Genomic DNA, 27,837 nt, shown 5'->3' on the forward strand with positions numbered 1-27,837 from the left:
GACTTATGATTTGAAATGTACAGTGATATTCTATATTTCATCTTTAAAACGCCAAAGGATCTATGCAAAGCAATGGATGCAAATGGGCATGGTTAGATACTTCCTCTTTTTCCTCAAAAAAATACTTCCTATTTTAGCGATAATTTTTTTCGATTTTATCTTCAAAACAGTAAAATTTGAGACTTGCAGTTATATATACACCCCATTATGGGTAAATGGTGTTCATTAATCGTTAATGTGTGGCAAGTCAAAAGATTCTCATGATGGATCTGTGCAAGCTATTTACGAGATGGATTGAAGCTGGAACATTCCTTCCATTATCTAAAAAATCGCTAGTCTTAGATGAAAGTATTCGGACCAATCCTAATCGTCTCCAAGTAGTGGAACTCACTCGACTATGAACCTACATGCACTCCCATTAGTGGCTAGACCTACCTAAAGACCATATTGATATTGATCATGAGAACGAGAAGAATCTTCACCTGATTTGGTGAGTTTGGAATAGCTTAAAGATTATTTTTTTATGGAACAGGAGGGGCAAGCTCCTACTGGATATATATTAAAGATAAGGTAACTAAGAGTTACAAGAAGAGAAGAAAATCAAGGAAAAACAGCAACGGGACTAAGGTTTCCAAAAGAAAGGAACAAAAAAAGAGCAGAGCAACAAGCAGCACACATAGCCAAACTAAGCAGGAACAGGAGGGGAGCTACAAAGGCCCTAGAAAGAATGAAGCCAGTCTGTCATAGCAGGGACCAAAGTTGGTTTAGCTGTGTCAACAATAAGGAGAATTCAGACATAAACTTTCTTTTACAGTCAGCCACCAATTGATCAATGTTGTTGAATAACCGGTCATTTCTTGTTGTCCAAATGCTCCATGACATCAAAATAATAATCTCCGTAAAGAATAGAACAGCCAGCCTTTCTCTGATGTGGTTAAAAATGTGAAGAAGTGGTCTTGTAGAGGGAAATGAGATTCCAATGGACACCCAACAAGCTTTGATGAAATTGCATCTGGTAAAAAGATGAGCTTAAAGATTGTTAGGTACACATCACAACCATTTCAGTTGTGTAACCGAGTCTGCAATAGCACTCATCGAAGAAATAAGAGGTTCAGACTTCCACAGGACTAAAGTCCTGTCACATCGAATGTTTAAATACTAATTAGAAGTATTAAATATAAATTAATTACAAAACCAATTGTCTAAATGAAGGCTAATTCGCAAGACGAATCTATTAAGCCTAATTAGTCCATGATCTGACCATATGTTGCTACAGTAAATACGTGCTAATCATGGATTAATTAGGTTTAATATATTTGTTTCGCGAATTAGACATGGTTTATTCAATTAGTTCACATTTAATCCTTCTAATCAGTATCTAAACATTATCTAAACATCCGATGTGACCCGAACTAAAAATTAATCCATGGATCTAAACACCCCTCGGTTTGGATCAAGCAAAGCGACATTAATTTGCATGACCCTACGAAGTTGGCGCTAAGGATTCGCGCTATAGTATTGACTATTGAGGATATACGCGTTGGTGACTTGGTCTTGTCCTAATTATAAATAAGCAGATACTAATCGCGTCCAAATTCTACTAGGGCCAGCTGCTTTTGGCATGGACGAGGCAAAGGGTATCTAATAACCTGACAGCCAGGTCGAGGAACCTCAGGTCCAGTCCAGGTGGTGCATGGCCGCATGGGCATGGTGAGGGCCGCGCGCACTCGGCAGTCGGCACACTTCCTGTACGGAGGTTGCCGGGCAAACGACGGCCCCGCGCACGGCGCTTAAAGATGATGCTTCTCCAGGCGCGCGGCGGCGCAACCGCGAGCGCTTCGAGCTCCCGGCCCGCCGGCGCCGCGTCCAGATCAGGCCGGCGGCGACGCGCGCTGCGCCGGGCAGGGCATGGCCGGCGGCCCGTACACGCGCAGGTGAAATGAAATACACTACTGCAGTGGCATCTCGGGTATGGAGCCCCAAATGGCCGCTAGATCCGCGTAACCTCGGGAGTTGGGGGCCGTGGACCTCGACCAGCGCGCTACCAGATCTCAGCGAGATTTGGAGAAATCCTCTTTCTCAGGTAAGCAAATGCAGCAGCAGTTGTTTATGGTTGGTGCCATTGGCCACTGGGCCATTTTCTGCAGCTCCCCTCCCAAAACCACGTGCGAATTCCTTTGGTTAGATTTACAATTCTGCGGATGCTTAGGGAAGCAAATGCCCTGTCACGATCAGTTGTTTAATCGCTGTCGACATCGACCTCCAGCTTTGTTTAGGTCGCCACTTGCATTATTCTGCTCCCCTTATCGCAGCCCCGAGCCGATAAGCTATTATGTTAGCGACGAGATTAGGGTAGTGATTACGATCCAAACGAGATGCTCCGTCCACTGTCCTCGTCACCATGTCCCCAACCTCTTGGTCGCGTCTCAGGTTCTCTGCCCGGCACCATGCGGGTGTCAGTCTGTCAGTTCGGACTGTCGAGCGGACAAGGTCAAGCTCTCAATGGAGGATGAACAGCCACAACCACGGATATTATGGGCTGATGGGTATTTTCTTTTCGAACTAAGTACTCCTATAACACAATACTGCGTAGATCGTCGAGAGGGCAGCGGCAGTGAAATTAGCTATAATACTTCGATATACCTTACACATCGGGTGTGGAATTGTTCAAGATTCGCTCGCATGATACTATTTTTTCTTATATCATATTACTATTAAAGACACAAGGGTCGGACCTACAATATATTGGTTCGTTAGAATTGACTCCACTCAGTTATAATATAGCTATAATATTATTGTATTGTATGATTCTTGGTACCCGCGTTACCACTCCTCCACTCCACCTAAAGTGATTCCTCTACTAAGGAGAGTTGCAACTATTGTTTTATACCAAATTTGCATGGAACTTAGCGATTATGAATCAAAATAATAGCTTAGATATTTCAATGGAGTTTCACATATCATCAACTTAATCAAATGGCAATTTGTGGGAATAATAATGTGCATATAAGATCCTTTTCATAGGAAACTGATCGCGTGTTGTTTTGGGCTAACTATGGAGTGGTTGCTTACCCTGACATGATGATGTTTATTGGTGTGCTCAACTAATGGAGAGGAGCAAATATAGTACTCATATATGTAGACCTTAAGATATATTCCTAGTTTCCTACCACTTAGCTAGGAAGAGATGCATATAAACAAGTCGCTTCCTACAAATGATTTCTGGGACAGCTAATCTTATCATGGATCGTCGTGCGATTGACATGCTCACTTCAAAAATCTTTAGCAGCCGTGTGTACTGCTTTTGTTTAGGTCCACTCTCCAGAGTATAGCCCATTTGCCGGGGCATCCACATGAACACCATGGATTCATATACATTTTCTTTTTTTCTTTACATACTAAGGTCAAAGAATGTATTTAAAAAAGAAACTTAACCATTTTCTTAGTAGGAAGCTAAATAAACATAAATATGCTACTCTATTCAAAACTAAACAAATATTACCAAGTGAAACAATAGGAACTATTGTACCGTTGTAGACAAGTAATTTGCAAGAAAATGCTGCATACTCTCATTTCTCACCATGTCTCTAGCATTTATTGTCGACAAGGGGTTGCAAAGCTAGGATTAGTAGCTTTGACATACTCCCTCTATTTCAAATTATAAATTATTTTGGCTTTTCTAGGTTCATAGGTGTTTATATGCATCTAGACATACACTATATTTAGATGCATATAAACACCTATGAATCTAGAAAAACCAAAACGACCTATAATTTAGGACGGAGGAAGTATTTAAGAACATTGCACATAACAAGATATATGCGGTATTGCTTAGCTTTCAATATATAAGAGCAGTAAACACGAGTGTTCAAATAGAGACAACGTTGTCATATCATTAAGCACCGGTTTAGAAGTTAATCCCAACAAGGCAAAACAGGTGCTTAAATAGGATCAGCCATCATATTAGCATACTTAAGCACTGGTGCAAACTTAAAACATTTTATCCACCTTTTCAAGCACCAGGTGCAAATAACATGGTGAAAAAAAGCAGTTTTTAAGTACTCGCATCATAGCCAACGGTGAAAACTTTTCCTAGAGCTGTTGATAGCCCTATATAATAAGTAGCTAATAGTTGGGCCGGCAAAGCACAACCTCAGTAGCCGCAAGCTCTAAGGTTCAGAGAGTCATATATGCTTACGGTCGACCTCATCCTCTTTCTTCCCAAGACCCAATGCAACTCTATTGTGTTAAGCATGGGCAAAGGATCTTTTAAGCAATAATGTCTCATAATCCTAAATCCAAAGTAAGAACCCTAACTCTAGCTCTTTTAATTTGAAACTGATGCAAAGACATGGTTCATGAATATTTGAGTGAAGCATCACTACAGTTGAGCCGGTTGCAATCATTGTGATCCATTTGTGTAGCATGCTTTTTTTTTCTCTCTCGGCGACCTAGGATCCTATTGGTAGAACATGATAATCCATATTTGGGAAACCTTTTAAAATACGGACTAGTACGTTTACAAGCCGTTTATTTGCTCACAATGTGGCCAAGGGTGCGGGGTTTTCTCGACGAATTACGCGTTCGCCGCGAAGCCCGCAACCGCACGGGCGGCCGCGGATCTAGCCGCCGGCCGGGTTGTTTCCACCGCGAGCGCATCCTGCACCAAGTCACCAACGGCCCAGCCCCGACAGACCGCCGACCGGCACCGCATCGCCGGAAGCCCTTTTGACGCCTTCCTCGTCGACAACGAAGTGCTCGTTCCCGCAGATGACCGGGAGTGCCTCGGTCTCCAGCCAGTTAGAGATCAAATTTTGGTTTCATGCATGATTCTTCGTTTCCTTCGAGTTGACTACTGAATGAATCTGTTGCCAAAACAGGCAACTCTGGTTCGATCGATCTGGTTCTCTCTGGGTGCCCACAACCTGAAAAAGATAAGGTACGCATGACGCATACCTCATTCGTCGCTACAGCACTTTGCCGATTGTATCGCCATTCAGGTATGCATGTGAATGCACAAGTGCAATTTTGTCCAATTCATAACTCCCAAAACCATACATTAGAAGAAGAAAAAAAGCTGGACACAGAGACAAACTGCTTTTTTCCCCAGAAAAAGCAGAAAGGCCATTCATCGGGATTCAGAGAGACGAGTTGGGTGATGCAATGCATCTAATCTGAGAAAAACTAGTCGACGGAAGTGACCTCATCAGCAATGAGCTGGATAGCAGCTGAGAAGCTCACTGATCTCTAAAAATCTGCTGCTGCCCCAGGGAAAAAAATATTAGCTCAAGTAGTGTATAGCACACTAGGTCGTCAGACAATATATACATCCATGCGCTCGCATGAAGTCCTCTAGATCAGATCACAGCATTATATTTTTCGGCAAATCCCTCTGGTAGACCACCCAATCTGTTAGCAATTTGCAGCAAAATGTTGTGAAAACAGCACGGAAACGTGGGACTGGCTCGGGATTGGTAGCCTCCACTGTCCTGATTAACAATGCCTCCAGTATTGTAATCCCACTTGGCAATTCATCTAATCGGCTGGCACCCACTGTTCGTGCACTGTCCTTAACTGCAATTTGCCTATTTTTTTTCCTCAAAAAGCAGCAATTTGAGTGTAAATAAGCATGCACGCATCGATCACACCGACGTAGGAGGGAGTTGTACCCAGGACAAAGCATGTGGCAAACATAGTACCAGAGAAATCATTCGAAAAAAAAATAACTTGAGAAGCCAATCAAACGAAATTTGAACATATTACAGTCAAGTGCAATTAAACATATGTACCCTTAGTTCTATAGTGTCCAAAATCCCAGAAGAAAACTATAATTCCCATCTCGACACTCATATAATAGGCACATGATAATTGGGTGGCAGATTCAACCGCTCGAATCTAATATCTGTAAACACTAAACTTATCTAAAGACCCCGCAACCTTCTTGACATGGAACAAAATGGAACCATAAAGTATGGCCCGCGTTTGTACTGCACCGAGTAGTCTACATCAAAATTTAAGCACCTTTAGTCCGGTGACCATGAAAGCGACATACCAATCTCCTCCTCCGTTTCCCACGCACCTGCTGCCCAAAGAACATCACAGCAGTTTTGAGCACATCAGCCAGGTAGCTAGCTAAGAAGAAGAAGCTAAGAATGGCATCGCCGCGCATGAAGACGGAGCAGTCCTTTGAGTTCGGGGAGCTCAGCGCTCAAGATGCTGTGGGATCTGCCTCAGAGTCGTCTTACAGCCCTCCTGGAGCTGTTTTTGGGGTCTCCCCACCGGAGTCCTCACCGCGCGGCGGCCGGAATAATAGAAGGTACATGCATAAACCGATGAACTGATTGACACTCTATCTTCTCAGCTCTAAATTTATTATATAAACATCATGCTTGTCTAGCTCTGTGGGTGCTTATCTCAGCTCTAATCTGTTGCCTCCTTGCTTGATTTCGATCGGCGTTCTCCTTTGTTTGATTGTTTCTCAACTTTTTGAGTGCCCTGTGTAGATGTGCTTCAGATCTTGAACATGCCTGCTGTTTGGTTTTAGTTCTCTGTGTCTTGCACTGTTCTATTTTCTTCGTGTTTGCGTCTACGACTGAATCTGTCAGAATGCGTGCGGACAGGGAGCTACTATTTCTGCCTTCTTCGGGTTTAATTTGTGCCTTATGTATAGATACGATTTCAGAAAGGAAACAATAACATACATGCCACAATAGTTGGTGATCATAGGTTAATTCTAGCTTGAGTACAGTTGGAGGACATCGTACTATATATGTTTACAACTCCGACTCAGTAGTTTACTGCTAAAAATAGTACAATACAGTGAGGGTCAAATAAATGAATGCATACGCAACCGCATCAAGAGTTTTCTTCTTTCTTTCATACATCCTCCTTCCAGACTACGTACTGGCTAGCAATCTAGTACCATTCCTGAGTGGCGCTATATTTCATGGACTGGGAAAAGAAGCTGATATGCATGATATTTTTCCCAATTGTAGGGGTTCTACACTACAGTCAAAATACAACAGATTTTTTTTCTTATAATCATCGTATAATCCTTTTCTGGAAATTCTCATATTTCCCTTAGAAGAAGCATATTCTCCATCACTCAGCCAAGGCCATTTATAGTGAGACTTAGAACTCAAAGCAACTTTTCCTTATAACTTTCCCATAGCTTTCCCATAGTGGAGGGCTCCTTTGCTTGAGAGCCCTAGATTACCACCAGTACTTAAATGTATATGCTCATTGGTAGAAAACTGGGCATTAGTCCTGGTTGGAGAGACACATAGGTCTCGAAAATCCAAACGGGATTAATCTTTCGAGATTAAAGGCCTCCCTTTTAGTCCCGGGTATTTCACCTGGGACTAAAGACCTCCTTTAATCCCGGTTGCTAAAAAGGTTAAAAAAAAATAGGCCACCCCCTATCCTGCCTGCTCCCGCCGCTGCCCCTTGCAGCTCCACCTCGACCACCGTACCACCTCCTCGAGCTCCACCTCCACCACGGAGACAAGGAAACAATTGGCGCTTCACAACATGAAGCAAGAAACAAGTTCATCTCACATGACCATCACACAAGTAAGAACACACAACCAATCAACTCGCACAAGAATCTAATTCACAGCATATGAGTTCGATTTCATTCACAACACGTGGTGGATTCACCAGAAAAAACACAAACAAATCATTCACAAACAAATTATTCACCGCTCACCATCTCACCCACCCACGTAACGCCATGGCTCGCCTGGCAGCTCTACGTCGCGCCAGCTCGCCCGCCCGCCGCGCATGGGCCGCCTGCGCTGCGCCACGCCAGACCTGAGTTCGCCGGCGTAGCGCCGGCCACCAGGAGCCGCACCAGCTCGGAAGCCAGGCCGTGCCGGCCGCCAGGAGCCGCGCCAGCTCGCCTGCTTATGGTAGTATATAGCATAATAGCGTGGGCTACTATATATAGAGAAAGTAGACACTTTGGAGATCTGTGATTAATTGCTTCTTTTCCATACACACACACGGGATAATCAAAACAAAGTGTAGAATATTGTCTTAGTTTTCTTAGTTAGGTATTATATTATAGTTAATGTACCCTTACGTTCTGCTTATATGAATTTATTTTTTTGGAAAAATGCAAAAAGAAAAACACGCTGTATGTTATCTAGAGTTTAAGATTCCTCTTGCAAACACAACATACCCACCCCCCTTCAATTCTGCAGCAAAATCCACCCAAGTACCGACATGCTTAACCAATTCGACATTAATTTGAAGCTGATAATGTAGCCTTCATCGAAGTTAAGCACTTCTAGGAGTATAATATCGACATTTTGAATTAAAAAAACAATAACGAGTGTTTAAACATTGCCGTATCAAGGTTTCCTATATTTGCAATTACTTTCACTGCAACAAGATCAATAAGCCTAATCGAAGCACTTGAATAAGATTGTCTCAACTAGTTTCGCCTTGCGTAGCTCTACATTATTGGTGACTCGATTAAACGTGTGCGTGTTGTGGTGGTTTTTGAAATAGAAATGAGTAGGTGTGGGCATTTGTAATAAAATGTTTATGGGGAACCTTAAACTCCAGATAACATATGTGATATTTTTGTCATACTTTTTTTTAGAAATGAACACAAGATACATATAACGTAATAGAAACCTTTCGTCGAGTGTTAAGCATCGCAATTCTCTATAGGCATTTTTATGCTGTCTATGCATGGCCCATCGATCTAAACAGATCTTTTTTTTTGCCTTATCAGTGTTGCATGTCTATATCTCCATTTTTATATTCTTATTCATGTTCCTAAAACTCATTTAAGATTATTGAACCTATACAAATTTTTGTACTTGTCCAATTTTACCATATACTGTTGGAATATTATTTCAGGAGGGACAGACCTTCATGGGTCAAAGTTACGTACACACCTTATTTTGATGGTCACTTGTGGCGCAAATATGGCCAAAAGAAAATCAAGGATGCCGAGTACCCTAGGTGCATAATTTACTTTACAAGTGTTGATACTTCACAGTTCGTATGCACAATTTATTATATTTGTTCGCAAAAGAAGTATAAATATTCTTATTACGGTCGAATTTCTCTGTTCGCTTCTTTTGATATACTTTTATTCTTATATCCATATCTCATATGTAAAAATTAGGAATGAGGGACCAATCCTTGTTTTTTTTTTTGAGGGAATGAGACCAATCCTTGTTACCCACGGAAAAAGACTAAACTCAGATTTAGGAAGTTCAGTGTCCAATTCGTATTTGATGATGAAGTGATCAAATTTCGGTTGGTTATTGTTCTTACTAGTTCGAAGTTCAGCTTTTTTTCCACTATGTTTCATTTTTTTGTTTAAATTCATTTAAGTATTAAAACATGTGCTTAAGCTAGTCAAGCATGTATAAATTTAAACATGGCTAGTCTAGAATATGTAAATGAATGAAAGAAATCAACTATCAAAGGACAATGGCAAAACACTGTGTGGACCGGACAACAGAGGGTGTAAAAATTTCTCTTTTTTACTCAGATTTTTACCAAAATATTAGTAGTACACCTAAAATTGAAAGCATTGAGTAGACATCAAATATTTAGCTTAGGCCCATAATTCATATCAACTATCACGTACACTTCCTCCATTCTCAAATAAATATTGTAGGTATGCAGTCAAACTTGAAATCCAATGGACAATAATATACACGGAAGGATTGAGATTTATTACATTTGTCCTATAAAGTAATGACCACTCTACGCTTTGACAGAGTTACTTCATTAATATTTCACATATGTGATGCAAAAATATACTCATGAGAAGGTATTTTTTTAATACAAACCTACTAATGCTTTGTATCACAAATAAATTGCATAAGTATTAATAGAGTAATCTTTGGTCAAAGATTTGTCCTAAGGAGATGAAATAATTCTTGTAGTTTCAACCTTCAAATGAAAATACTCCTACTTATGAAGAATAATGATGAAAAGCACGTAAAGTAGTGTGGATGCCCAAAAACAACAAGTACAAGAGAACGAATGGCTTTGAAGAAATACATAGGTCAAACCGAACACAGTCAGGCGCTTCACATATAATGAACGGTGAAATATGTACCCATGCAGGCTATACTTCAGATGTTCTTACCGTGGAGACCGGCAGTGCCTGGCGTCTAAGCTGCTGCAACAAAAGAACGGCGATGACCCACCGCTGTACGAGGTGACCTACACGTACGAGCACACCTGCGGCGCGCCGCCGGTCCCGTTCCCGGACATCGTGGCGGAGCCGCCGCCGGCCTCAAGGGAAGGGTTGGTGCTCAGGTTCGACTCTCCCGGCGGCCATGGTGATGCGCAGATGCAGCAACAACAGCAGGGGCAGTACCAGCCTACGTCCCGGAGCCCGTTCATGATGCTGAGCTTTGGTTCGAGTAGCCAGGCGCACGATCAGCAGCCTGCCTTCCATTCCGACATGGAGGCTGGATCGTCGTCGCTTCCGAACGAGGGGATGCCGGCGGCGGCGGCAAACGGCGACGGTGGCATGTTCTCGACATGGGACTCCTTCACGTATGATTTCGACAGCCACATGCACTTCGGCGATCACACGCATTTACCTTATAACAGTAATTACGATTATGATGATTACTGATCAAACGTGTAAAGCATTAATTCTTGTGGGCGACTGATATATCGATGTCTTCTTTGCGTATACGCACGTACAGGAATCAAAATATTTTCTGTCCTAATTCAAGGGGATTAATTATGCCTAATCCACCTTTATATCCATGAACAAGTCATTTGACTGAAGGTGCAGTTCACTGAGCATTGTCTGTATCTCTTATTTCTGACAAAACCTGCAACAACTCTACTATCCCCGTTGTCCTAAAATATAAGCTTTTTGATTTTTTTTTATCTTAAGTCAAATTATATTAATTTTGGCCTAATTTATGTAGAAGAACATCAATATCTACCACATCAATGAGGTACATTATGAAACCATACTTCGTGATGGATCTAATAACACTAATTTGATATCATAAATTCTATTCTTTTCTATAAGGTTAATCAAATTGAAGATGGATTAACTTAGGACAAGACTAGAATGTTTATATTTTTGGATGGTTTTGTTTCACATACACGGTATCTTCGGACAAAAATGGATTGTTCCCAGACTCTCTGTTCTATATATGAAAAAATATTGCTGAGCAAGTGTCGAGCTATTCGCTATATCTCAAGCATCATGAAGATCCAGCTCTATGGTCCGAATTTCCGCAATTAAATCTAGAAAGCTAAGTTATTTAGTCCGGTTCTGGATCCAACTTCTGGTGCTAGCTGTAAGACAGTAAGAGGATGCTCGGCGTCGCGCTAGCTGTAGATGCCGCTCCCGATCCCAGCTCACACTAGTTTGTTGCAATCCTGAATAAGACGCAAGAGACTGTTTCAAATCAATCTAGAACTGGGTTGAGCTCGGTTGCTGTTTTAGTCGCCAGCCTTTCTTATTGGCCATCAGATAGAACTTCCAATTCTAACCGGTGTTATCCTGATTGGTGAATCCTGAGAGCCATAGAGATTCACGCGGATTTCTCCCGAGACCTCGCCGCTTCATGGTCAGAACAGAAAATGCAATTCAAGTACAGAGATCACTCTCCTTGACTGTCAGCATCAGCAAGTTGGTAACTAGCAGAAACATTCAGCTGAGCATGCATAGATTTGACCTGCATCATGTATAACGTTACAGACAGCAGGATCAGAAGCTAGCGCATACGCGGTGTGGTCACCTTGACCCTCTCTCTCATGTGTTGCATGGCATGCCGCGGCTTCTTGATTGCTACCGCGAGCATTATGGTTTATCCCATCCATACATAGGGGAGCGCCGGTGTCCCTGTCTGACGTCTCTTGTGGGATGTCCCTGTCTGACGTCTCTTGTGGGACTGAACTTGGAAATTCGTTGCGCAGGAGTTTGAAATGGGAGCTCTGGCCCTCCTACTATATTGGCTTTGTTTGGAAGACCGGGGCTAAATTTTAGCCCCTGTCACATCGTATGTTTGGACACTAATTAGGAGTATTAAACGTAGTTTAATTACAAAACTAATTGCACAACCCCTAGGCTAAATCGTGAGACGAATCTATTAAGCCTAATTAGTCCATGATTTGACAATGTGGTGCTACAGTAACCATTCGCTAATGATGGATTAATTAGGCTTAATAGATTCGTCTTGTGATTTAGCCTAGGGGTTCTGCTATTAGTTTTGTAATTAGCTCATGTTTAATTCTCCTAATTAGCATCCGAACATCCGACGTGACAGGACTAAAGTTTAGCCCTTGGTATCAAACACCCCCATTGTCAATTTGCAACAGACTTAAATTGCCGGCAGCCTGGCACAGTAGATGCTTCTCTTATCATAGTACTACCAGCTCTCAGGTCAGACTCAGGGTTGACCACCAGAAGCAGAGACCGAAATTTCTGCTCCATGTGCCATGATACGACACATTGCAGTCAACCTATCTATATAATCTGTCGATGGATCCGTCAGTCAGAAGACCAGGATCGAATGAGAAGCACCCCCACCCCCCACCCCCGCTGACATTAGTGATCAACTTAGGTTAATGAAAAAAAGAGTTTGAGCTAGTCAATCGAGCTCAAAGGTGAGCAATCCTGAAAAAACATTGGCAAGCTAAGTTGATCGGAGTCAGCGGTCTAGTCTGCATAAATACTCGCTTCATCGAGAGTCCAAGACCCAAAGCTAGCGGCCACAGAAACCCCTCGAAGCTACTACAAGCAGCTGCTTTAGCCTTCGCTTGAGAATCAAAGATGGCATTTGATCCAGTCGCTAAGCAGCTGTCCGAGGTGCTCGCCGGCGGCTACCATCGCAACACCCAGCTCCAAGCATTGCTCAGCCGTCCCTTGGATAGCCGCGGCCAGGAGGTGGCCATGGAGTTCAGCCAAGAGCTGTCGCGAGTGTTCGCGGTATCCATGGCCATGCTGAACAGTAACGCAGCGGCGCCGGAGGTAAGGACGGGCAATAGCTTCGGCGTCAGCACTCCGGTGAAGGATCAGCGCGCCAGGTATATATATACTGATTATACTGAAGGCGTTCCATGCATCTAGAAATGCTACGCTGTTCAACTCTGTCTCTGTGCTTTCAAGTTTCAGCTTTGTTCTTTTTTCTCTCTCTCAGCTTGTAGTGTGAAACTCTGTTTGCTTGGTTCTATTGGTTGTTTTGAAAACATAATTAATCGCCATGTTGTTTCTAGGAGTGACATTGGAGAAGTTGTTGCTCCCTCCAAGAAGGAGATTACACCCTCGCCGCACAAGGATGGTTACCAGTGGCGAAAATATGGGCAAAAGAAAATTCAGAACTGCAATTTCTCGAGGTGAAGTTCTATAATCTCTTCAATTCAAAATATCAGTCGCCTAACAATTCTTGCGGGTCTAAATTATTAACTTTGACCATAAATATATAAAAATTACATACATTGACAGTATAAGGGAGGTGTTATTAGACACATTTAACGGGATTTCCACAATATTAATCATACTTATTTAAAGTTCATATGTAAAGCGCAAGGCAACGTTTCACCTCCAAACCATGTTAAGATCCTAAATTTCATATATTTTAAATCGGAGGGAGTACACATAAAGAATGGTAGTAAATTAAATCCTGGGGAAAAAATGTACTTCAAATCCTGGTTTATGCAAGCTAGGGTATGGTTATATTATATGCTGGCATAAGGGAAATATAAAAAAATATAAGGCCGTCTTCTAAAAATAATACTCTACTAGGAGTCTAGTGGAATTGATTATTCCTAATCAAATATTAGATGGGTCGTCATCTAAGAAGGTTGGCTCGATCCAAGATTTATCAACTATAATACTCCGTATCTGTGGACAGATTCGGATTACAACCACCTTGTTTAACCAGGAAATAGTAGTTTTTCTAATGAGCGGTGGTTTTTTAAATCTGAAGAGGGAATTCCATAAGAAATCTGTTGGAATTATAATGCAACTCCGGCACAAAGAAGTCTGCTGGAAGTCCTAGGTATTCGTGCGTCATCTGCAAACCAAGCTACGCTTAATTAATCCTCCGTTTCACAGTAATTACCAACTTTTAACCACGCGATTCAGTCGTTTCACTGCCGTCATTTGCTCATGAGCTCATCTCGACTTGACTTCTCGAGCACATGAGATGCACGCTCGCATCCGACGACTTGACTTGCGTCGTCAACATGGTCAAGCCCAATCACCACCCTCCGATCCATCCATGCACAGTACTCATGACGTTGGCGTGGTCCCTTTCCTTGTCCTTATTTGGAAACAATTAATGGTGTGGGGCCCGTTACCTGACAAGCCAACATTCCTAATCCTGGCCCACCCACCCCTGCAGGTACTACTACAGGTGCAACCGTCACCGGCGTTGCTTAGCGAAGAAGAAGGTGCAGCAGCAGGATGGCAGCCTGCTGCCTCCCATGTTCGAGGTCACCTACGTGAACGAGCACACCTGCCACGTGCTACGTGACACCGACGACGCTGCTGCTACGATGGCGCCGCCCGGGACCACGAGCCGTCACCGCGCCGGAGCCGCGAGAAGTAGCAACGGCGGCGACCTGTTCGATCTGTTCCCCCACGTCATCGGCGGTGGAGGCGGCGGGGGTGGCAGCGCCGAAGAAGAGAACGACGCCATCGTCTCGTGCCTCGCGACCGTCGTCAGCGGAGCCGCGCCGTCCTCGTGGTGGACGCCGGCGGCCGAAGCCACCGCAGGCGATCCTGCGGCAGCGTTCGTGGCCCCGGCCGGACGCCCGGCGAGCGTGGACGGCAGCGTCGCGGACGACGGGGGGATGATGACGACGATGGTGATCGACGACACGGGCTTTTCGTCGTTTTGCCCCGTCGAGGAAGCCTGCCAGCATCAGCTGGTGGCGAACCACCACCGCGACGTGCACATGGATGTCGCTCGGCTCGCGGACACAGTGTGGCCGCAGCACGCGGGCGGTGCGTGGCGTCGAGCTTGACGCGCGCTGTGCTGTGCGCCCGCATTAATCATCCGGGCCGGGCCCTATTCGCGGACTACCATGTTAAGCAAAGCAGGTGTTGCATGGAAGCTGCTTCGTGCAGGGCCATATGGTTCAATGATAGTGACAGTGATCTCGGACCAACCGGCCGGTATTTCGTGAGCTACCAAAAGCTGATAGGCCAGATCGAGAACAGTCGGTCACTGTAGCTAGTGCGAGTGTTCGTGTAAGCAGTCGGTGTTGTAGAGAGTAGTGTTGACCAAGTATCGCGTCACTTGTGAGTAGTAGTTGTTATGAAGTCGTGACCACTATGCATGGCGGTCTGGCGGATCCTATCCATAGTAGTAGTCGTTCGATGTAGAAATATAGTAGTAGTAGTATCGTATTATTATGTTTGTTTACCGTCAGTATCATCAACATGGACGCATCGTCCCTGTTGAGCTGGATCGAAACAGAAGTTTTATGGGCTTTCCCAAGGAACACTCTGACCTCAACTTATAATAGGCCCACGCGATTCCTCCATCGAGATTAACCGACCCAAACATCAAACTAGCAAAACAAATCAAACTGGCAAAAAACACCAACAACAGTTGCACCTCAGCAGCAGAGACTGACTCGAGGTTGACGAAGACCGGCAGGAGGCAGTGTGGTGCTGCGTCCTATTCCGGCAGGCGGCCACAACCCTGGCCGCCGCCGCCGCTAGTTCTTTCTCGTTTGCGCCAAGGAAACCACTGCTCGCGGCACGTGTGTGTCCGCCGAGGTAGCCAAGCCAGCGTAGGCGGCCGAAGTCCACCCAAAAGGATGCAAGAGACTGCCAAGTGCGGAGCCACCGTTATTGGTGACCGGCTGACCTACTAGCACGCACACCACTCACATACGCTGGCGTCAGACATGACACAGTGACATGCATGATGCATGTACCGCCCCGCCTTCTGTTCGAACGTAATGTTCGGTCGGAGTAGTGCGAGTGCCGGTGCCAGTGTGCAACGCAAGGCGCAGCGCCGCGCGCCGTTGACCTTCGCTAGCTCGGAGCTGTGGGTTGCTTTGTGTAGAAGGGAAATTGGATCAACCACACTTATATATATACTGTTAGAAGAATGAGATAGCTATCGAGCTCTAACTAAACCTTGAACTATCGGCGAGAGCGCTACGGAGCCGCGCATCATGGGTGACGCGGTGCGTGGTGAGTGTGGAACGTGTCGCATGCGTCTGTTGCGGAGGGTCTTGGTCAGTCGTTGTAGTCGTTCTCCAACACCACCACCACCCCCCCCCCCGCGCAGTGTGGTGTTCCGATGCAGAGACTGGAACGGAAGTCATTGAACATGCTTATGGGGAGTCCCTTGGTGAATACGTCTGCGAACTGTTGTGCACTGGGAATCTGCAGCAAGCGCAACTCCCCAAGTGCGACCTTCTCAAGTGGATATCGAGCTCGATGTGCTTCGTGCGCTTGTGGTGCACCGGGTTCCTAGACATGTAGACAGTGGAGATGTTGTCGCGGTACATAATAGTTGCCTTCGGCATGCTGCAATGGAGTTCACCGAGCAGCTAGCGCAGCCAAGTGCACTCGGCCATTGCGTTAGCAATGCCTCGATACTCGGCTTCCGCACTCGATCTGGAGACCGTTGTCTATCGCTTGGAAGACAACAAGATCAACGACTCACCGAGGAATACACAAAACCCTGACATGGACCAGCGAGTGTATGGGCATCCTGCCCAGTTGGCATTGCTGTAGGCGGTGAGTATTGGTGTCGTCGTGGCAAAGAGTTGTAGACCGTGTGTCATCGTTCCCTTGATGTAGTGCAGGATCCGCTTGAGTAAGGCTGCATGAACATCATGCGGCACGTGCATATGTAGACACACCTGTTGAACGGCGTAGGAGATATCTGGCTGGGTCAGAGTTAGGTATTGTAAAGCTCCGACCATGCTGCGGTACTAGTGCATGTCAGTGAGAAGCTTCCCATCGGTGTCACAGACTTTCAGCTTCATGTATGCCAACGTGCTGATGGCCTTGCAGTTCGCCATGCTAGCTCACTCGAGAACCTCGGAAGCATACTTGTCTTGGGAGAGGAAGAACCCCTTAGGCGTGCGCTTAACCTCGACGCTGAGGAAGTACTGAACGGGCCCATGTCCTTGATGGCAAAGGATGACTTGAGGCGATTAACGATGTACTGCAAGAGAGCCGGTGTCGATGCCAAGAGGATCATGTCATCGACATAGAGGACTAGAAACGCCATGCCCGAGCCCTGCTGTAGAACAAACAGCAATGAATCGGTGTGAGACTGGATGAAGCCGATGGAGGTGACGTGCTCGACAAATCGTGTGAACCGGGCTCACAGTGCTTGACGAAGACCGTACAATGATCTGGACAGGAGACAAACATCGTCGGGCCGGTCTAGATCCTCATATATAGTGGGCTGCTGGCAGAGCATACGTTCTTGAATGTTGGCGTGCAGGAACATGTTGGAGACATCAAGTTGGTGTGCTGGCCACTGCTTGGAGGTGATGAGCGTCAACACCGTCCGGATGGTAGCTGGCTTCACAACAGGCGCGAAGGTTTCACCAAAGTCAATCCCCAGTTGCTGATTGAAACCGCGGACAACCCATCTGATCAAGTGAGGCATCAGAATCGAGCTTTGTCTTGAAAACCCATTTGCCAGAGATGATCTGGGAACCTAGCGGGCGTGGCACAAGGGTTCAGGTCCGATTTGCCTAGAGAGTTGAAAACTCTTGCTGCCTAGCATCAAGCCAACGTGGGTTCTTGAGGGCTGCCCGAACGGACGTAGGTGAAGGCGACAACGGCGTGACATTGCTAGCGAGGGCGTACTTTGGGTTGGGCTTGCAGATGCCGTCACGGCTTCGGGTCATCATCGGATGTCGCGATGGCTCTGTGGAAGATTTAGTAGTTGACGCCGTGGTGAGCGGCGCAGGCGAGTCCGCAGCAGGTGACAGCATGGTTGAGGGTGATGTTGTAGCCAAGGGAGACGTCATTGCAGCAGGGGCGGATGAGGCTGCAACAGCTGGTGCAGGCGATGGCGTGGTCAAGGGCGATGTCGTTGCAGCTAGAGCGGCTGGAGGCGAGGGCGATGTCGTGGCAGCCCATACAAATGGAGCTGTGCATGATGTCATAGCGGCTATCATAGGAGCTGATCGAGTCAAGGGAGCAAGATCTTGAACATCAAGCAGCGATGGGGAGCGTCGGGGAGGTGCTGACGACGTGATGTTCTGGCGAAGTTGTGGTCCTGGCGGCGATTGCATGATTGGCATGTCATCGATGTGATCAGCAGGGGGTGCTTGAGGTAACAAGCGAGTACGGGTCTTGTTGGGGTCGCGGAATGGGAACGTGTGCTCGATGAAGACAACTTGACGCGAAGTGAACACTCACTGGGACTCGATGTCGTAGCACCTGTAGCCGTCATGGTCGCTTGGGTAACCGATAAAGACACACGCCAGGGACCATGGACTGAGCTTGTGGTCAGATGTGGCCATGGTGTTGGGGTAGCAGAGGCACCCAAACACTCTCAGCTTGCCGTAGTCCGGAGGTGCGCCGAGGAGGTGGTGGTGAGGTGTCGTCGTACCCGTGGTGTGGCAGGGGTGGCGATTCAGTAGAAAAGTCGTAGTTTGCAATGCCTCAGTCTAGAAGGAAAGAGGTGATGCGCTGTGGAGAAGCAAGGTTCGCACACAATCGTTAATTATACGTAGAACACGCTCAGCCTTGCTGTTTTGCTGGGAGGTATATGGACAAGAAAGGTAGAGTACATCACCAGTGGCGGGGAGGAGATGATGCAACACATATGAATCATATTCTTTGCCATTGTCCGTCCAAAGTGCAAGAACAGACAGACCAAACTGTGTGTGTGCGTAGGAGAGAAAGGATCGCACGATGTGAAAAACCTCAGATTTGTGACGAATAGGGAAGGTCCAAATATAATGTGTGTAATCATCAAGAGAAACGACATAGTGTTTGTAACCAGAATTGATGTAAACTGGTGAGGTCCAAACATCTATGTAAACTAGCTGGAAAGGGAAATAAGTTTTGCTACTAGAAGATTGAAACGACAATCGAACATGCTTGCCAATCTTGCAAGAATGGCATGAATGTGGGAGTGACTTATTACACTGAAAATCAAAAGACTGAAGGACCTGAGAAAGGGAATTGGAGCCCGGGGGCCCAAGCTGCTGGTGCCACAAATCCACCATGGTTGTTGACGAAGCAGTGAAGGCCTGAGCTTGTGGCAGCAACAATGGGTAAAGGTCACCCTTACTCTCACTGCGAAGCTTCACCGTTTGCGTTTGAAGATCCTTAATGGAAAAACTGGCAGGGTCAAATTCAATGGAAACATTATTATCACAGGTAAGCTTACGCACAGAAATGAGATTTTTAATCAGGTGTGGAGAAACGAGGACGTTATTGAGGAGCAGCGGTGAAGAATCTATCGGCAACACAGAGCTCGTGGTGTGGGTGACTGGAAGTTGAGCGCCGTTGCCAACAGTGATAAAAGAGGAGATACGTAAAGGACGAGGAGAAGCAAGTATACCAGGCGTGGAGGACATGTGTGTAGATGCTCCCATGTCGAAGTACCACTCATCAGCGCTTGGAGGAGGCGGAGTGGCGACACCGGCAGACTGCAGAATACTGTAGAGGGCGTTGTTGTCCCAGACGCCATTGTTGGAGTCGACTGGGGCAGGGAGTTGATGCTGGTGCTGGGCCGTCATAGCCTGCTGGGCTTGGAACGGAGGACATTGGCCCAAAACGCCAGCACCAGGGGCCCGGAATGGCATAGGCTAAGCCTGGACGAGGCCCGTCCAAGGATTGTAGCTGGCAGGCCATGGAAAGGAGGGGGATTATAGCCGGAAGGCCATGGAGAGGAGGGGCGCAGTTGAGATCCACTCCCACCGCCATCCGACGCGCCACCCCCGCCGCCGGAGGAGTTGAAGTTGCCGCCTCGACCACCACCGCCACCGCGCTTCTTGTTCTTCCCCTTGGACTTGTGGCCATCGCCGGAACTGGATGACCCACCGTGCCCGACGTAGAGGGCCTGCCCGGCCTCGGACTTGGTGTCGTGCTAGAGCTGGATCTCCTCAAGCAGCATGAAGGAGCGAGCGCTCATGAACGTGTGCGACGGGGACTTGGAGGAGACGACGGGCTTGATGTGGCGGTACTTTGGGTTGAGGCCGTGAAGAAGGTTGAGCACCTAGCTGGACTCGAACACCGGCTGACCGACGTCGCGCAGGCTGTCGGCGAGCTGCTTCAGCCGAGATGTGTACTGCGTCATAGATATGTCACCTTGTTGAAGGGAGCGGAACTCGACCTCGAAGTAGACAGCACGTTGAAGCTCATTGTCGCGGAACACGCCTTCAATGTCGCTCCGGACCATGAACGCTGAGGCTTGGGGCTTGTAGATGATGTTGAAGACGTTGGTGGCGATGGTGTTGTGGAGCCAATTGACCACACAGTGGTCGATCATGCGCAACTCAGCATCACGCTCATCTAGAGGAGGCGGCGCGTGGACATGGGATTCGAGACCGAACTTGCCAAGAATGGAATCGAACGAACAGCGCCACTGGCCATAGTTGGATTCATCCATATCGAGGAGAACAGGGATGTAGGAGCCGACGTTGACGGTTTGAAGTAGAAAAGTTGGGGCAGGGGGAGCAGGCTCGTCGCCGGAGCTAGAGGAGGTGTCGGAGTGCACCGGGGAGAACGCCATGGCGACAGGAGACAGAGGAGCAGAAGAGGATACAGAAGTTTAGGATTGGAGGGTAACTGATACCATGTAGAAGGGAAATTAGATCAACCACACTTGGATTGATCGGTTTGGACTCATATATATACATGTACAGTCAGGAGATTGAGATAGCTACCAAACTCTAACTAAACCCTAAACTATCGGCAAGAGCGCTGCGGAGCTGCGCGTCGTGGGCGACGCGGTGCGTGGCGAGCACGGAACACGTTGCATGCATCTGTTGCGGAGGGTCTTGGTCAGTCGTAGTAGTCGTTCTCCAACAACGCACGGGAGGTATCCAGCTATCCGGCCGGCTCGGAGAGATGCTGAAAATGGGACGGTGGTGGTGATATGCACCTGGTGTCGCCAGAACCGACCGGTGTTCCTGTCACTGTGGAATCGGCGGCCCGTTCCGTCCCTTTCTCCCAGGGTGTGACCAAAGCTAATCCACTCTTGCTGTTGCACGTCTGTTTGGGGCTCAGTTCCGAAACGAGACCGACCCCTGTGGCCAGTTCGGGACAGATCAAAGCTTCCGATTCGGTTACTCATTCGGACGAGGATTGGACTACTGGACGGTCTCTTTTTGTGTGAAACCTTTTGCTCCCTTTGGAGTCTTGGGTAGCCCCCTCAAAAGTCTGTACTACCGTCTACGCAGCTCTCGGCAGAACAGAACTCCATTCGATTCGCAGTACATGCGTGCGCCCTGCTGTCGAGTACCGTGTACGTGCACATGGTATTATGTGCGTACGTCAGTGGTCAGTTCTCACTTCTCAGCGTAGCGCCAGCCTGCAGCAACGGCGACACGGATTGCGGAATAAAGGCAAGGGGGGCTGTACTGTTCGTGGGACAGCGAGCGGAGTGGCCACACAAGGAAAGGTTTTGGCTTTAGCGGGGGGCCGGCCTCAATGTTTTGCACGCGAGCAAAAAACCGATCAGAAACCCCGGGCGGGGCTACGCGATCCAGAGACTTCGCCATCCGGCTAGTGGGGATCGGTCGCCAAGGGTGCACGCACGGAGCCACGGACCCGGGGCCACGGGTGCAGAACGCGAAGGCGCGTGACGTCGACGCAGCGGCGCAGCGTGACGCCCGCGTCCCTGATGTCACCGTCACCCCGCCCGCCGCGCGTCATCTCATATCAGCAACTCCAGCTTGGCCCCCCACACCAGACAGACGGGACCCGGCTGCCGATCAGATCGGTGTCAGAAGAAAGCGAGGATCGACGACAAGCCATCGAGCCTAGCCTTTGCCGGCGTAGCGATCTCGTCGAGTCAGACAGTCAGTGGTCACTGGTCAGTGGAAGTATGATGTGCGTGTGGTCGATGGCGCTGTGGCGCACGGGCTCCAGTGCTCGCCCCCCACCGCGTGCGTTCACATCCGCGCACGACGACACGGCACCAGATTGTCCATGTTGCTGCTCCGATCCCTTTTTGTTTACTCCTATCTTGGAAGGTTCGTCGGACGGCGAACGCACTGCCACGCCCCTGCAGACTGCAGCGCCAGGAGCAAAACCTGCTCGGTCGCCAGACCGACCGGAAAGCTGGCTGTAGTAGTACTAACGGTCGCAATCATTGGCGGCTAACGCGAGTCTTGTCTGCATGTTGTACTGGCTTTATCATGTTGAATTCCAACACATCGGCTTCTATTTTGGCCCTGCTTTTGATTTTTCGTGGTCTGTGTGATGTACTAGTGAGTACTCACTACTCAGAGGCCAAAAGGGCCAGCACAAGCCATGACCCTCCTTTCTCCACTCATTCCTTAACCGTATCCTTGTGGTATCACTTAGAGGTTATTTGGATACGAGATGCTAAACTTTAGTAGGGTCACATCGGATATTCAGATGCTAATTAGGAGGACTAAACATAAGCTAATTACAAAACTAATTGTACAGATGGAGTCTAATTCGCGAGATGAATCTATTAAGGCTAATTAATCCATCATTAGCAAATGGTTATTGTAGCATCATATTGTCAAATCATGGACTAATTAGGCTTAATAGATTCGTCTCGCGAATTAGACTCCATCTATGCAATTAGTTTTGTAATTAGACTATGTTTAATACTCCTAATTAGTATTCAAACATCCGATGTGATAGGTGCTAAAGTTTAGTAGGGTGTATCTAAACACCATCTTAATAATGTATAAAAACCGCTTGCATAAAGAGGGTGGCAATTTAAGCATGCTTTCCCAAGCTAAGAGTATGTTCAAGCTATTTGACTATCGATAAATGAAAGATAAAGTGCCTCACAGCTGAAAATGTTGTTCTAGAAATAAATGGTGGAACAGACGGGTTTTACCCTTTCAGATTTGCTTCGTGATTCCTGCACTAGAGCGCCATTCACATCTTTAGGCTCCATTTGGTACGGATCAAACAAACTGTTTCTCTCTAGAAATACGAGAATACCTAATAAAAAATACTTGTTTTGGAGGAAAAAAGAATTAATCCCTACTAGATGATTCATGGATTCAAAGATATATTTCTTAAATTCTTCCGGAAACTAGAAAAAACTTCGATTTCTCTCGAGAAAATTGGTTGTAGCAACGGTCGCGGCGAAAGTGAGTCTTCTTTGCATGTTGCATTGGCTTTTATCTTTGGACTTTTATCATGTTGAATTCCAACAACTCGGCTTCTATTTTGGCTGTGCTTTTGATTTCGTGGTCTGGCATGATGTAGTGAGTACTCACGGGCAAAAAGGAGCCAAGAGCCACGAACCTCCTTTCTCCACTTTGTTCCCTAATCATATCCTTACGCTATCGCTTAATATGATATATAAAACCACTTCCACAACAAAAAGGGTGTGACTACCGATACCTGGCACACAATGTACGAAATAGCGGGCTATAGCGAGGCTATAGTGGCGCTATAGAGGTTGATGCTAGCTGCCACTTAGAGCGGTTGAGCACAACTCTACGCTAAATCCCATAACCCGCTATTTTGTGCACATAAATATGTGAACGCACGTGGGAAATGGACAAAATTTGATCTTTCAGATTTGCTTCGTGATTCCTGCTCAAGGGTGCCATCCACATCTTTAGGGCCCATTTGCTACGGGATCTGCGAACCGTTTCTCTCCATAAATAGGAGAATACCTACTTAAGAAAAGCTGGTCTTGTAGGGAAAAAAAAGAATCCCAACCGAACGATTCATGGATTCGGAGTTAGAACAAAAACATTTATGAAATACTAGTAAAAAACTAATTCTCAAGAGAATCATCGATTTCTCCCATGAAATGTTTCTTTGAGAAACCAAATCCGAGCCAAACAGAGCTTTAGTGGTAGAATGGAAAGGTTGTGGATAGAGTCACCGTTCTATAGGAATGAGACGAATTATTATGTTCCTATTGGGCAAGACAAATTCATAAATTCCAGGCATTGAGTTAGTACATTGCAATCTTGCTTGATCCATTGGTCATTGTTTATGAAGCAATTGTATTCAAAATCATTTTTAGATGATGTTAGGGCTACATGAAGCTAGGGCCCGAGGAGTGATCATAGCTCCAACCCTTTACTTTTGGGTAAAAGGGATAAGAGGATGCCAACATGGCAAGAGGTAGTGGGGAATCACAAGGCTAGTGCTAGTTGGGTATGGCGAGAGGCGAGAATTTAAGCAGCTATTGTAAGGTTAAAGGTCACGCAAGAGGAAAGCAATGCTATGGCCGACTGTGTTTAGTAAGAGTGAGAATTTGAGCAACCAATGTAGGGCCTTGTTTAGTTGGCTAAATTGAGAGGTGCCAAATTACTGTGCTGGCACTGTAGCACACTGTAGCGTTTCGTTTGTATTTGTAAATTATTGTCCAAATATTAACTAATTAGGCTCAAAAGATTCGTCTCGCAAAGTACAACAAAACTGTGCAATTAGTTTTTAATTTCATCCACATTTAGTACTCCATGCATGTACCGCAAGTTTGATGTGATGGGGAATCTTCTTTTTGCATAGTGACAAAGTTGGGAGTTGGGAGTGAAGTAAACAAGGACTAGGTAGGTTTAAAGGTCATACGAGAGGAAAGCAATGCTATGGGGGTTTAGATTCAGGGTGAGAGTGCTTGCGCGTCCGGTGGACGTGCATTTGTTATTTGGTTGAGAGGTTGCTTTTGTATACAAGATGGGAGGATAATCATATCTATTGAATTTTCGAATATGGACAAGAATCTAAAGGAGAATTGCAATGAAATCGATGAGGCTTAACTGCTTAAGAATATGCAGGTATACCTTCTTTTGTCCACAGTGGTACATGTGTAAAACATTGCGCAGATTCAGGTTTAATAGCAAAACGAAAAAGAAGAACTACATGACATCAATTGGTAGTGCTACTACGTGCTGATTGAGAATCTGAGACACTAATGAACGTTGCAAAATTAATCACGCCAGCCTGACCAAAACTTAACTGGAGAGACGCAACCCCCGGCCGTAGTAATCTAGTGCAAGAAGTATAGGTACTACTTAACTCTTGCACTAATTGCAGTATTCTACGACACGGTATGTGTGCGTACGTACAGAACTTAATACTAGTACTCGTATGCCCTACGTATATCTGTAGCAGTACGTAGTCATTGTAAAATGTTGATCACTGTACACCAAAGATTCAGTGATCCGTCGCGCCTGATGATCCGTTGCGCGAGAATAGCTGTGGCGCCTGCGCCTTCAAAACGGCAGGCCGCCGCCGTCAGGTAGGCCGTAGGATTCGCCGAAGCACAGCTCGCCCGTCACGCCGTAGTCCATGACATCCAGCCCCACCACGTCCACGTCAAGCCGCGGCATCTCCGCAGCCGCGTCGTCAACGACCGGCGCCGAAGCTGCAGCGGGGGCCGTTGCAGGTGCAGGCGCGTCGCGCGTGCGGGCCCGCTGCGGCGGCACGTTGACGGCGGCGGCGCTGGCCCCGCTGGTGATGCCCCCCGCCGCATCAGGAGGAGAGTGGTGGGCAAACTGCTGGGCCCCCAGCACGCACGCGAGCGACGAGACGAGCACCTGCCGCTCGTGCTCCTCCTGGACGCCGCGGGCACCCTGCAGGCGCGCCACCAGCCCGCCGGCCGCCCCGGACAGGTCCATCATCGCCGCCGCAGGGTTCGCCGCCGATGCCGCCGCCTCGGGCTCCCAGCTGGCGGCCGTGTCGCAGGTGTGGTCGTTGAAGTACATGACGAGGTACTGGGGCGGGTCGCCGCCGCTGCACTGCTGCACCTGCTTGGTGGCCCGGCAGTTGCGCTCGCGGTGGAAGCTGCACCTGTAGTAGCACCTGCGGAGGTACAAGTACAAAAAAAAAAATGTGGGCAGGTGAGACGACACGCTTACTTGTTGGAATCAGAGCCTATCCTATCCATCTCCGTCCCAGCACATGGCGGGGTGGCGGGCTGGTGGCTAGCCACAGCCGACGTCACCCGAGGACCGAGTGGTGACGCAAGCAAGATGCCTCATATAAAATACTGGTACACGTCACTGACCCAAGAAGCTCTACTTTACAATTACAAAGTTGCAACATAAACTCCACTCGTGGTCAAAAAAATCGTCACGACGATGATAGCATGCGCGCGCGCTCGAACACACACGAGAATTACACCACAAGAGGTAATTACTTTCGGGGACAAAAGGCCGGTCAAGAAAACAAGCGTGGAAGAACGTATTTTACTTGGAAGATAAACATGCGTCAACGTCAGAATGATCCCTAATCAATTGCTTTTTGTTAGAGTGAGGCCTAATCAAGCTTCTTCTTTTTTTGATGGGTTTCAAACGTGTGGGCGATTCGCCCGGCCTGACTGCGCGAGAATCTTTTAAAGGTGGACACGGGACGCTGCGTGTCAAGCCGCGGCCTTTTGCGCCTGTCTCTCTTGCCGATCGATGCCCGGCCCCGGTGCCACGCATCGCTATCCGCAACCACATCCGATCCCGTCCACCCAGAGGAACACCGCTGCTAGGACGATGCCTCCAGATGCGTCACGTTCACAAAAAAAGAAGGGGAAAAGAAAAGAACTTGCCCTTGCAGCAACATGGCAAGTTTCTTTTTCCGTCATACCGGCCGTGCAGGATTTTTGGAGAAGAAGCAGGGTTTTGTTGTTTGAATTAAATTTTAAGGCCAGTTGTAGGTTCCATTTCTGTGCTAAGCTAAGAAGCAGTGGTAAGAAGTAGCACTAGGAAGAAAGAGATGTTGTATTGACCTTGGGAACTGTGTCTTGGTGATCCTCTTCTGGCCGTACTTCCGCCACTGGTACCCGTCGTAGTGCGGCGAGGATGTCACCGTTTGCCTGTGGGACAGCGCAATGCATTGCGCACGCGACAAATGAGATCGGCGTGCGACAATTTTGTTAGTGAGAACAAATCAAGGTTCCAACCGAGCTGGTTCCGATCCTTTTTGTCACATGCACAGGCAGGCAGCGGACAACTCACTCTCTGGGGATGCTGTCCTCCCGGTTCCGGCGCGGGACCAGGAGCTCGGTGGCGGTCGGGCTCAGCCGGGCGGGCGTTTCCGGCGGCGGCGGAGGGGCGCGGGCGGGCGAGCCCATGATGTTTATGCAGACGGTGAAGGCACGGGACACCTCCTGCAGGATGAATGCGGCGGTGGCCTCGGCCTGGCCCTGCCCCCGCAGCGCGCGCAGGGCCTCGTCCCGCAGCCGCGCCGTCAACTGCCGCCCCCGCGTCAGCTCGCGGATCACCGCCTCGTGCTCGCCCTCCGACCCCGACGAGATGTCGCCGCCGCCGCTCACCGCGAGCCGGGACTGCCCCTGCATGGTGGCTTGAGAGCAGAAGCCTTCGTCTTCGTCGTCGTCGTGCGTGTCGCGCGGTGTGAGATCAGGTCCGAGTTAGTTGTGTCTGTTGGTACGATTACGAATGGATCGGATGAGTAGAAGGAGCTCGGGCGGCAGCTCTGGTGGTGGTGGGGTTGGGCGGGAGCAGAGGAAGAGAGGGGGCGTCCTGGCGCTTTTATATAGCGGGAGGCCCGGGATGGGCGGGAAGAAGTCTCGTGGCAGCTGCACAGCTCGGAGCGAGCTGGAGGAGTGGTTTGGTGGCGGTAGCAGGGGGCGTTCCACGGCTCACGCGGAGTTGTGGACTCGGCAGGACCGTACAGCGGGTCGTTTCTTAGTACAACTGTGCTGCCCTATATCCTGTGCATGTGTTTCGAAATTTAGAAGCTTCGAAAGGACTGAAAAC

At 47.5% G+C, this 27,837-nt stretch overlaps 4 protein-coding genes across 4 annotated transcripts; 2 read left to right on the top strand and 2 right to left on the bottom strand.

Moving 5' to 3' along the window:
* Positions 1 to 6,055: 6,055 nt before the first annotated feature.
* Positions 6,056 to 10,794, top strand: LOC101768817 (probable WRKY transcription factor 65). Its single transcript, XM_004970329.2, has 3 exons — positions 6,056 to 6,316; positions 8,872 to 8,976; positions 10,099 to 10,794. The coding sequence occupies exons 1-3, from the start codon at positions 6,153 to 6,155 to the stop codon at positions 10,616 to 10,618; spliced, it is 789 nt and encodes a 262-aa protein (XP_004970386.1). The 5' UTR covers positions 6,056 to 6,152; the 3' UTR covers positions 10,619 to 10,794.
* A 1,879-nt stretch (positions 10,795 to 12,673) lies between these two features.
* Positions 12,674 to 15,436, top strand: LOC101768830 (WRKY transcription factor WRKY62). Its single transcript, XM_004972177.3, has 3 exons — positions 12,674 to 13,035; positions 13,225 to 13,344; positions 14,355 to 15,436. The coding sequence occupies exons 1-3, from the start codon at positions 12,782 to 12,784 to the stop codon at positions 14,977 to 14,979; spliced, it is 999 nt and encodes a 332-aa protein (XP_004972234.1). The 5' UTR covers positions 12,674 to 12,781; the 3' UTR covers positions 14,980 to 15,436.
* Positions 15,437 to 20,171: 4,735 nt separating this feature from the next.
* LOC105914431 lies at positions 20,172 to 20,687 on the bottom strand. The gene has a single exon (XM_012846055.1). It carries the CDS (start codon positions 20,685 to 20,687, stop codon positions 20,172 to 20,174), a length of 516 nt encoding a protein of 171 aa, XP_012701509.1.
* Positions 20,688 to 24,866: 4,179 nt separating this feature from the next.
* LOC101769236 (probable WRKY transcription factor 4) lies at positions 24,867 to 27,593 on the bottom strand. Its single transcript, XM_004970330.3, has 3 exons — positions 27,076 to 27,593; positions 26,847 to 26,933; positions 24,867 to 25,930 (listed from the first exon to the last, which is right to left on the bottom strand). Exons 1-3 carry the CDS (start codon positions 27,414 to 27,416, stop codon positions 25,342 to 25,344), a joined length of 1,017 nt encoding a protein of 338 aa, XP_004970387.1. The 5' UTR covers positions 27,417 to 27,593; the 3' UTR covers positions 24,867 to 25,341.
* Between the last annotated feature and the right edge of the window lie 244 nt (positions 27,594 to 27,837).

This window comes from Setaria italica, chromosome V, assembly GCF_000263155.2.
Source record: "Setaria italica strain Yugu1 chromosome V, Setaria_italica_v2.0, whole genome shotgun sequence".
Classification (NCBI taxonomy): domain Eukaryota; kingdom Viridiplantae; phylum Streptophyta; class Magnoliopsida; order Poales; family Poaceae; genus Setaria; species Setaria italica.